This window comes from Neltuma alba, unplaced genomic scaffold (assembly GCF_004799145.2).
Source record: "Neltuma alba isolate B1F8T4 unplaced genomic scaffold, ASM479914v2 tig00001164_pilon, whole genome shotgun sequence".
Classification (NCBI taxonomy): Eukaryota; Viridiplantae; Streptophyta; class Magnoliopsida; order Fabales; family Fabaceae; genus Neltuma; species Neltuma alba.
This window is the reverse complement of record NW_021632362.1, coordinates 62634-74483: the sequence shown is the minus strand read 5'-3', so window position 1 is coordinate 74483 and position 11850 is coordinate 62634. Positions and strand designations below refer to the sequence as shown.

Genomic DNA, 11850 nt, shown 5'->3' with positions numbered 1-11850 from the left:
TACCAGAATGGAACCCTAACCTTTCGGTGCCCCTTGCTTCTGCCTCTTGGGTATGTGATGGAATATTTTTGAATTAGACGACATATATACATACAGGCATACATATTTATTTATCAAAATTTGTGACAGGTTAGAACATATCTTTATAATTAACTTGATATTTGACCTAAAAAGAAGAGAGGAAAACTGTGTCCTAGCTCGTCATGCTCCTACTGAAGTTCAAGTACGTTTCACGGAGTGGTTTATCCACCACAAGTTTCACAATCTAATGAAGCATTACTTTCTAAGTAAAATGGAGAGAGTTTTTGTGCGAATTCAAAAGCAGCATAAGTTGCAAATGGAGGCCAGCTTGCATTAGCAGGCGAAGCCATCTTTGACTGTTAGCTCTTTATTTATTTACATATTTAAATATTTTTCCTTCTTCCCTTTGACCTGGCTATCCTATCAGGCTCCTGATTTTCTGAACTGCTCTCTGCATTTTTGCTACTGAATTTTGATGGGGTTACTCTTATACAACAATGAATTACTGATGCAATATAGCGGCTTTATAAACCAAAAGAATCAAATCCTTCATAATAGTTAGGGAATTGTAAATTGTTTCGCTGTAACCATCATCCCCCTCTCACTCAGTGCCATTAAATGCAGGCATGGCAAACCGTCCATTGTTGACCTGCTAATATGGCACCATCATGTTTAGCGATAACCATCGACATACCTGTCCTTTTCATTGCTATCTATTTGGGTTCACGTCTCTGCAATATGGTTTTCCCCTTCTCGTCTGATTTCATTGTACCTACAACCATCATCAACTTAATCTTGGTGATCATCATGACACAATAACTGAAAGGGCATAGTACTTTAGGAATAAAATAAGCATGTTGCTTAAAAAATAAAGAGTTATATGTAATTTTTAAGTATTTGTTATTTAATTCTAAAAGGAAAACGTGGTTTAAAAAAAAAAAAAGGCACGGTGAACAGATCAAAAATACCAACATAAGCAATCCTTTATTGGCTCAACATTCTACGATGTGCCTTTTCTGGCCGATGGATTCCATTTCTGCAGCTAATGCCGAGATCTTTTTTGTTGGCCATTAATATCTTCACTAATTGTACTTAATTGACATAAGCAGGGTCAAGAATCCAACAGGTTAATTCTAATACGACTCTGCTCAACTAAGTAGGCAATTTCGCCTTTGCCATTTGAAATCGGACTGGGACCATAAACTTGCCTGCTGATTTTTTAGAAAAAGAACCTGCGCCAATCTCGGTTACGTTTTTGCAGACTATGAATTTCTTCTGAAAAGAACATTATTCATGTATCGTATGGAGAACCTGAATAGTTCTGTACAAATGTGTAGTGGCATGCGGCGACAAATGGGTCCTTGAACCCACCGGATGACGCAGAAAATTTTGACTTGCAAGTTATCCACTCACCACTACTTCTGCTCTGAGAAGTGATAGCTTCTCCCCTCAGAATGCTTCAATATTAAAGTAGGATAAAAGTTTAGATAAGTTAGTTCTTAATTTGCAAGGGTCAAATAAGCTTTAAGGCTCAATAAGCATTTAAAGAGATGCTTATGGTAACAGGGTCTTGACAGAATCATGATTCAAACATATACCTTTATAAAGCATGAAAGAAACACATTTCTATGAACCGTACTAACCTTCCCTGTGTGCTTCAACTTTTTAGGTAGAGCATTAAAGGTGTGTGCATTCGTGCGTACAGCTTGATCCATTTCCTACATTTCAGACTCTGATTTGGCGCAGTGACCAATACAGACAAGCCTGGTTTCAAATCGTGAATTCATTTGAAGAGTCATTTGTATGCAATGCTTCACCAACTTCTGCGGGCGAAAGCGATGTGCATGGAAGTGGATGTTTGTGTGGGGGCACAAATCAACGTGACGTACCCAATAAGTGATGCTTCTTGGAAAAATCACAAACATTGAGAGAATTTTCCAATCTATAGTCTTCATGTACTCGAATGCAGCCAAGAAACTTCATTTAATATAGAAATTAATGCACGCCACTCGATTGTTCACGCGCGTTTCGGTGTTGGAGAAAATCTTCAAGTCTACAAAGGTATGAGCGTCGATATTTTAATCTACTATGAACCAAATTCCTTCTATATAGCTGCTTCGTGAGGAAACAAAGAAAATAAGGACGTAGTATCAAACACCTAATGCGCACAAGACAAGACATGAGTTTCCATCGGTAATTTTCATTCGGATCTTTCAGAAAACGATAAAAAGCAAGAAGCTCTAGAAGTTTATCCAAAAAGGGTCCGAGGAAGATCAGGTATAGCTGTAAAGTAAACTGACGACAGAGAACAGTACAGTTCGTGAATCGTGTGTGAAACAAAGTCCAAAAGGAGCAGCCGAGTCAGCACCCTAAAATTCCATTTTTAAATCGTTATTTTATTATTTGGCTGCTGTCTCCCACCCTCCGCCCGAAACAGGACGAAAAATTCTCTGCAACTTGCGCTACCCGGTCTCTGGCTTCTGCTTATAAATTTCGGGAGAACCACACCAGAATGATCGTAGCAAAACAAAACAAAAAAAAAGGCGGAGTCCCAGAAAGATTCACGACCTCATATGGCAGTCTCCATCGACGTTCCAATAATCAGCAAAATCCAATCTTCCTTAACCTCTATTCTTTCGAATTTTCATGCAGGATACTTCAGAATCAGCCTGTCTCTCTCAAGCCAAGCCTTGTTATGGAAAATCCTGAAAGAACAAATCCAAGACGCTCATACTCTCAGACATATATTCTCAGTAATGCCCTCCACGGCCTTCATTCTCCTTTGGTCCCTCTCACTACTCACACTCACGGCCCTCTCTCTTCTCTACCTTCTCAGGTGCTTCTTTCACTTCGACATGGTGAGGGACGAATTCCTGAACAGCGTCGGAGTAAACTACCTTTTTGTCCCTTGGATTTGCTGCCTAATGTTGCTTGAATCATCGCCGTTTCTTCCCCGAACCGCAATTTGTCATCAAGTACTATGGAGTGTGCTGGTGATGCCGGTGTTGGCGCTGGATTTGAAGATATACGGCCAGTATTTGACCAAGGGGAAGAGGCATCTAGCGATTGTGGGGAATCCGACGAGCCAGTTGACGGTGATAGGGAACATGGTGGGGGCGCAGGCGGCGGCCCGTGTGGGCTGGAGGGAGAGCGCGATGGGGATGTTTGGGGTTGGGATGGCACATTACGTGGTACTGTTCGTGACGTTGTATCAGAGGTTGCCTGGAGAACACAATGGAGGTGTTCCGGCGACGCTGAGGCCGGTGCTGTTCTTGTTCTTTGCGGCTCCGAGTGTGGCTAGCTTGGCTTGGGGCTCCATTATCGGCCACTTCGATTCTGCCTCCAAGATGCTATTTTTCCTCTCCCTCTTCCTCTTCATGTCGCTGGTAATTCTTTCTTTCTCATCATCACGTGTTTACAGTTTCATCATTGGGGTTTCTGCTACTGAATAAATTCGTTGGAAAATATGAACAGATAACGAGGCCGGTGATATTCAGGAAGGCGATGAGGAAGTTCGACGTGGCATGGTGGGCTTATTCGTTTCCTCTGACGGCTCTGGCATTGGCTTCGGCTCAGTACGCCGAGGAGGTTAAAGGAGCCATGCCGCATGCGCTCATGTTGCTTCTGTCTTCCATCTCCGTCGTGGTGTCTCTGTTCTTAATGGTCGTCACTGTTCTTCATACCAACTTACGCTTCTCGTAGCACTGTGCAACAGCATGATCCAAGATTTTTCTGTTCTTGTAATTTTGTGTACATATGAAAAATTCTCACGTTATAATCTCCCCCCAGAAAATTGGGGTTCTCTCATTGAATTATCTCTATGATCTTTTTCCATTTTTTGACCAGCGCTGTATGATCCTTTTTTGGTTTCTTCTTCGAGCAGTAATTGTTATCACACACAAGTAAAACTAAAAATATTATTTATTTTACTGTTATTGACATACGAGTAAGTTTATATTTCTAAATCCTCGTGTGCCAATACAAAATTTGAGATTTATTAAATAAAATGGAAAAGTAAATTCTTTCCTCAGATTTACCCTCCCTCAATTAATTATATAACTTGACGTAATCTCTGAATTTTTAACGCATCGCAGTTAAAATTAAGACTCAGTTGTATATAGGGCTTGTGGAAGAAGAAAGATCTGCAGAAAGTAGGAATAAGTCGCAAAGCCACGAGAAGGAAGAGTGCGAAGAATAGACAAAAGCGTGGACGGAAAATAAGAGAATTGAAAGCCACCATTTTTCCCTAGTTTAGTTTCCCCCCAGTTTAGCCTTACATTTCCCTAACAAGCCAGCCACCAAAATTGGGTAGAGGAATCTTGTGGCAAGTGTATAAAGGAATCTTATCGCAGTAAGGTGTTATTTATATTTTTATTGTATACAGCATAAAAAATCTCGAAACATCACAACTAATTATTTACATGCATATGATAATACTCTTGTAGTACTTAATATAGAACCTAATTAGAGAATTAATGTTGGTCCTATATGTAAAATCTATTTTATATGTTTACCAATTTTTTTTCAAATTAGCCTTATTATTATTTTTCAACAATAATTAAGTAGGAGAGGGAGGGAGGAAATTAAGAAAAATACTTAGGGTATTAAAAAAAATATATCATATTAACTAATTTAACTAATAACCTTAATCTAAGGACCCAATGAGTAATAAATAAGTAAAACAAGTTATCTATACAGTATGGAACAAGTAAATCCTAAAATAAAAACCATGTTTTTATGATGTGTTTGGTTCAAGGGGAATGGAATGGAAGGAAGGGAGAAGAAATTATTTATATTCTTAATGTACACAGGTTACCAAGTTAATTAGTCTTGCTCATGCTTGTTGTCTCCTATGATCCACAATATGCTTTATTTAGTCTTGTTTAGGGCTCCCCCCCCGCCCCCGGGCGGCTATTTATGAAACATTATATGCTCTTTTCTGTTGGCTAAGTTTTTGTTTATATTTCTAAATCCTCGTGTGCCTGTACAAAATTTGAGATTTATTAAATAAAATGGAAAAGTAAACTTTTTCCCCAGATTTCCGCTCCCTCAGCTATTGATTATTAACTTGACGTAACCTCTGAATTTTTAACGCATCGCAGTTAAAATGAAGACTCAGTTGTATATAGGGCTTGTGGAAGACGAAAGATCTGCAGAAAGTAGGAAGAAGCCGCAAAGCCACGAGAAAGAAGAGTGCAAATAATGGAGAAAAGCGTGGACGGAAAATAAGAGAATTGATCAAAGCCACCACTTTTCCCCAGTTTAGTTTCCCACCAGTTTAATCTTACATTTCCCTAACAAGACAGACTCCAAAATTGAGTAGAGGAATCTTGTGGCAAGTGTATAAATTAAAGGAATCTTATAGCAGCGTGTAAATTTTTAGTTTGCAAGCGTATGAATATTCTGAAATACATTAAGGTGTTATTTATACCTTTATTATACACAGGATAAAAAATCTCGAAACATCAGAAGTGATTATTTACACGCATATGGTAATACTCTTACAATACTTAATATAAGACATGATTGAAAAGTTAGTGTTAGTCGTGTATGTAAAACCTATTTCATATATTTACTAATTTTTTTCTTCACATTAACTCTATTGATATTTTCCAACAATAATTAAATAAGAGGGGGGGAAGAGAATTAAGAAATTTTTCTTAATCAACATGTTAATTAACATTCTTAATATTAAAAAAATCATATTAACTAATTTAATTAACATTCTTAATATATTCAAATTAGTTAATTAAGTCTTACATTAAAGACCGAATGAATAATAAATAAGCAAAACAAGTTATTTTTGCAGTATGGAACAAGAAGATCCTAAATGTTTTTATGATGTGTTTGGTTCAAGGGGAATGGAATGGAAGGAAGGGAGAGGAAATTATTTATATTCTTAATGTGCAGAGGTTACTAAGTTAATTAGTCTTGCTAAAGCTCGTTGTCGCCTATGATCCACAATATGCGTTATTTAATCTTGTTTAGGGCTTCTTCTTTTTTCCCCCCTCGCTACTTATGAAACATTATATGCTCTTTTCTGTTGGTTTAGTTTTTGGGGATGCCAATGTACGTAGTTTCAATAATTTTTAAATTAGAAAGTGTCGATAACCTTCCCACATATTGATTCGATGCTTCATTTCCCCCCCCCCCTTCTCTCTGTGTGTGTTTTTGCGCATTGACAGACATTTTTGGTTAAAAATCTTAGTGAGTGTCCCCTTCTACCCTGATATTATGCATGGAATATTTGTTCCCCGTCCTAGTTGGGATATATGGTTTCCATTTCTAATGGAATTTTTTGTTGCAGTGTGCACGGGAATAATATATTGCTTTTCTTTATGAGTTATTTCTTTCACACTTGTTTTTCTTGTGTAATCAAAAGGTCACATTATATAACAAGACTTAAAAATGAATTACTCCTCCGGTCCTTAATATAGGACCTAATTGTTGAGGTAGTTTTGGTCTTAAATATAAGAGTCATTTCTCATATTTATTAATTTTCTCTAAGTTACCCCTATGGATACTCTCTCAACCATAATTAAGTAAAAAAGGAAGAGGGGGTATTAAGTAAGATGATTATGGTATTTTAGAAAAAACATATCACATTTTTTATAATTAACTAACTTACCTAACTTCCTTAATCTAATCAAATTAGTTAAATGGGTCTTATATTAAGGATCGGAGGAGTATATTATTGGCTGCTCATGTTTAGAGGATCTCCTTGAAATGAATAATTGAGTGATATTAGTAAGTATATGCTTTCTTTCCACGCTCTTTTATGCTGTTGTCTTCATTCTATTCTGCCCATTCCAGTAGCCTCTCTCCTATGTGCTAGACTGCTGTAATCTTCATTTACTTATTCCATGGACCAGTCAAAATTAGAAAATAGATCATCTTGGAATGCAATTATAGTTTCAACATGCTAGCTTCTTCTGCTTCACAGACAGTCTCAAGAATTATGTCATTTTTTATATTTCGTTTTGGGAAGGGAGGCTGTAGAAATTAATGGGGTTTGAATCTGACATGGGCTGGTCATCAAAATTAGGTTTGAGGAATTGAATCAATTGGCAAATGAAGAAAGAAAAAGAAGTGATAAAAAAAATCAAAGTCTAATTCACTTTATTTCTACTATAAAAAAATCAATTTGTAATATTAGGAATACGAATTCACAGAATTTTTGTGATGTATCCTCTTTGTCACAAGCATATGTATTTTACAAATTATCACAAACCCAAGTTATTAACTTATATAAGTATAAATTAAGATCCGTTTTTGAATATCATGGAACACCTCTTTTTCTTAAGAATGAACTAAAGGATTATCTTTTTGGAGTACAAGGAATATCTCATTCCAAATTAAAACATAAGAGCGCTCCCAATTCTGTAATGAATCAATGGACAAATTGGTTAAAAGGTCATTATCAATACGATTTATCTCAGAATGGATGGTCTTAGATTAGTATCCCACAAATGGCGAAATAAAATGAATGAACGCCATGTGGCTCAAAATAAAGATTTAACCAAATATCATTCATATGAACAAAACGGATTAATTCTTTACAAAAAACATGAAATAGATTCATTAACAAATCAAAAAAAAATGATGGAGAATTATTTTACATGTTAAACTTCATCATTTAATTTTATATAATGTTTCAATTTAATTTTTTAACTCTAAAAAATATATTTTTGGTCATTTAATCCTAAAACTATTAGGTTTAAATAATGATTTTTTGCAGCAGTCGTAGTTGTCTTAAAAAATAAATTTAATATATTAGCATTTGAGAATATTTTATCAGTATTTAAGATCTTAATGTCATCATTTTTGTTAACAATTTCAGGGTTAAAAAACTTTTAAAGTTAAGGGTCCAAGTTAAAACTATGTATGAAATTAAAAGAATAAATGTATAACTTGCCCTATTTTACACCTACAAAACGGATTTTATGGTTTCATACACGGGAAAAAGAATTGAATATAAAGGAATAATCAAATAAACAAAATTTAAGAAAGAAAACGTGGGTTGGCGGTTCAAACGAGTTGTCTTCATTGGCAAAATGTTAGTTCATTCAGATGGGCTTTTCCAACCTGGCCCACCGAACCCACAGTTCGCTTGCGGTTACAGGTTGACTCTTATTCTTAGTCAGGTTTTTTTTAAATGGATTTTTTTTATTTATTCATATTCTGAGTTTCTTTCCCAAGGAAATATTTCGTTAATGTTTATTATAATTTACAAATATACCTCCGCAAAAGAATTACATCCCGCAGTACCAGGACTTTTTCTTGGGCCGAAAAGAACCGAGTATATTATGAAGAAACCAAAAGTGGACTACAAAAGAAGCCCAAACAAGTCAAAACTCGGCCTTTGCCAGTTGCGATGGACACCAAAAAAAAAAATTGAAAAGTTTTTCTATTTGTGCATTTTACGCCATCCTCTTGCAATATTTTACTTCAGGCCTTGGATGAACTCCTCAATTTCTCATACTTCGGGGAAAAAGGGGGGGGGGGGCTGCTATTTCATTCCTTGATCTTCCCGGCACTATCATATTTTGATCGAACCATACTTTATAATTCAATACTAATTTTCTGAGGAAAAAAAATTATTACTTTTTGTATCATTTTCTATACGGAAAATAGGCAACATTGAGTTATTCTGGATCAAAATGGAAAAGAACAAAGAAAAAAGGAGGGTGGACTCTTGAACCAGTCTCATGGCTCCAACGTATCAAACCAAACCATAAAGCAGATTCTACCAATTCTGGTTCCTGCGGTTCGAAGTCTCTCTCTTTTCACTCACTTTTTGTATTGCTTTAACCTTTCTGTGGCTAGTCATCATGTTGGGACCTACTATTATGTTTGAATAAACAGCATGTCCAAATAATCTTGAGATATTTCGTGTGGACATGCTGACAAGATCAAACCCAAATTGTTCTCCATTCTGAGGCCCAAACAACGCAGATGCTTCGACAAAACTATAAAAGGGTATGCCCAGTATAATAATAATTTTTTTAAAAAAAAATGCTTCTCTATGGACAGAGTCTTGACACAGTGGAAGTGCGTCTACAAAATCGAATTTTTCCAAGAAGAGCCTTCATTGACCAAGTGTCTTTATAACCTGCTCCTTGCTTACACAATATTAATAAGATTTGATTGAGTATTGGTATTGACTTTACTTTGAACTTTCAATTCCGGCAATCCTATACCATCCACTGGGTTTTGACAGGACTCTTGCCTTCAAGATAAATATGCAAGAAAAAATCAATCAAAATTAGTGCTTCAATAATCAATATTTATTAAATCTATGACCATATCTTGCATACAAGGTCGCCTAACCTAATGTGATATTTTGCTGCACATGAGCATATTCTTGCGATGCGTTCAAAACTGGGACCTTTATTTTTATTGATGTTGTTATTTAAGTTGGTTTAGAGTTCTGAGAATTTAAATCCTATACCCACCATAATAGACACATGAACTTACAAAGGAGCGAATGAGAAAGGGACAAGCAGAGCCACCAAAGAGCAAAGTGAGACACTGCAGCAAATGTGGGTGACCACCGTGGTTCCCTTGCGTTCATAGAAATCGACCGGTACAACTAGAGACAGCTTGGGAGGTTTTTAAGATGGAAATAAACTCTTGCGACATGTCTACCTCCTTGTTTGGTTTTTGTTCTTAGAATTTACTACTACTCTTTCTGCCAGCCAAATATGTAATGCTCAAGGCAATGTAATTAATGGAGTTTGGCCTCAACTGAAAAGTCTGTCCTGTAAAATTAACTACAGAGGAATAGAGAAAGAGATGGAGAGGAAAGATTGAATCTTGAATAAATTAATCACGAATAAGCTGACATGGAAGCTTGTATCACCCTATTAACAGTGCCTCTCTCAAAATTGTAATGAGTACTAATCATATCACTAATTTCACTAAATTCGTAATTTCCGGTAAAACACCCACTAATTCTACTACTTCTAACGTTGCTTTTCACCGACTCTTCCAAGTCATCGTCGCTGGTTGAAGCTGATGTTTCATCGATTCCTCTGATTGTGACCCAGTTATCATCACTCGTCAATCTGGGTTCCCCTGAGAACTCAGCTAGCCTTCTGATTCTATCAGAAGCAGAATTTTCGAACCTCGTACGGATCAAATTTCCGTGAGTTTCCGGTTCTTCCATGGAATTCCAAAACCCCTGCTCAAGTACGCATGTGGGTGAACTCGAATTGAGTTTTTCAATTTCCTTCTCGATGGATTTCGAATTGAATTCCGTGACGAATGGGTGTTTTAACAGTTGAGTAGCCGTCCATCTCTCTGTCGGATTCCTCCTCAAGCACTTGTCTAAGAAATCCTTTGCTTCCTCCGGTAGAGACCCTGGAATCTCGGGCGTCTCGCCGGCATATGCTATCCGGTGAAGAACCGAGAAAGGGTCCGACATGTTCGGCCACGGCGAATCCCCAGTAGCCATTTCAATCACTGTGCACCCAAGTGCCCAAATATCACCAGCATACCCCTGTTCATCCCCACGCGCCACCTCCGGCGCCATGAACATCGGCGTCCCGCTGATCGGCGCTGCCGTGTCATCAACCCGCTTGGCACACCCAAAATCCGAAATCTTCGCTCCATCTTCACCGATCAATATGTTGGTGCTCTTAATATCACAATGTGCCAACTTGTTGGAATGTAAATACTCCAGCCCCTGCAAAATTTGCCACGTATAGAACCCTACCAACCCTAAGTCGAGGCGGCCACCGTGCCGTTGAACCGCCTGAAGAACAGTACCGAAGGGCATGTACTCCATGAAGAGATTGTAAAAGAGCTGGTTATTCTCTCTACTAACATCACACCCTTTATAGGCAACAATATAAGGAGAGGACACAGTAGACAGGATACTCTGTTCTCTCTGTAAGAACTGAGAGCGAGAGAGCCCCGATGACTTGACGGCGAAGACGAGGTCAGAGCGTGAGGAGGAGGCGAGAGAGACGGTGGCGGAGGAGCCGCAGCCTAAGATATGGCCTCTGCTCCAATCCATAGTGGGAAAGCAAAGGCTTGTGAATGTACGAGTTAAGGAGCTGATGGGTGGGGTGTGAGTATATATATGTGTTGAAGGAGAAACGGGGGCACGGTTAAAGGCGATGGAGGGCGTTTAATTTTTAAAGGGGTTGGTTATAATGGTTGGCGCTCTCTCCTTCTCTCCATAGCTTTTTGGAGCCCTTTTTCTCTCTCCGGAGGTGAGAGTCGCTTCAAGGGGAGTCCTCCACGTGGCAAAATTTGGTAGGCGTTTTAGGCATCAGGTTAACCCGGTCGGCAATGGCTTGCTAATCGCCACGTGGTATTTGTTTCGTGTTCCTTAGTTACGAGCTGGTCCTGCCTCCATTTAATTGTTTAAATTCAGTATTTACAGTATATTTCCAAAGAAAGGCTTTTGTATTTCAATTTACTTAAAAATATGATATACAATACCTCACAACCCTTATTAAATCTCGTGAACAGGCCCTCATATCTTTTTGCCAGTTTTTTTTTTTTAATTTTAATTCCATCATACCAAACGGGTGGATCAAACTGGGATCTTCTTGGCAGGGTAATTGAACAAGATATATTTCTTTATTCTTTCTTATAATCGAATAAAATCTATCATCCTTTTATATAATGTATTTAAATTAAATTGCACATCATGTATAAAAGAGATTATGGACGCCACTTATCTGTCCTGTGACATATAAGTACAATATAATAAAGGGAGAATTACATTCAAGTCCCACACAAGAGAAATAATCACTATAAAGTCTCAAGTAACAACCTGAGCAGCTTGAAATAACAAGTCTTACAGTGAGAATGACA

The 11850-nt window shown here is 37.6% G+C and overlaps 2 protein-coding genes across 2 annotated transcripts; one reads left to right on the top strand and one right to left on the bottom strand.

Moving 5' to 3' along the window:
- The first annotated feature begins 2594 nt into the window (after positions 1–2594).
- On the top strand, positions 2595–3739 carry LOC114752539 (S-type anion channel SLAH1-like). The gene is made up of 2 exons (XM_028941283.1): positions 2595–3407; positions 3496–3739. Exons 1-2 carry the CDS (start codon positions 2595–2597, stop codon positions 3721–3723), a joined length of 1041 nt encoding a protein of 346 aa, XP_028797116.1. The 3' UTR covers positions 3724–3739.
- A 6019-nt stretch (positions 3740–9758) lies between these two features.
- LOC114752621 (mitogen-activated protein kinase kinase kinase 18-like) lies at positions 9759–11044 on the bottom strand. Its single transcript, XM_028941369.1, has one exon. It carries the CDS (start codon positions 11039–11041, stop codon positions 9851–9853), a length of 1191 nt encoding a protein of 396 aa, XP_028797202.1. The 5' UTR covers positions 11042–11044; the 3' UTR covers positions 9759–9850.
- Positions 11045–11850: the final 806 nt, after the last annotated feature.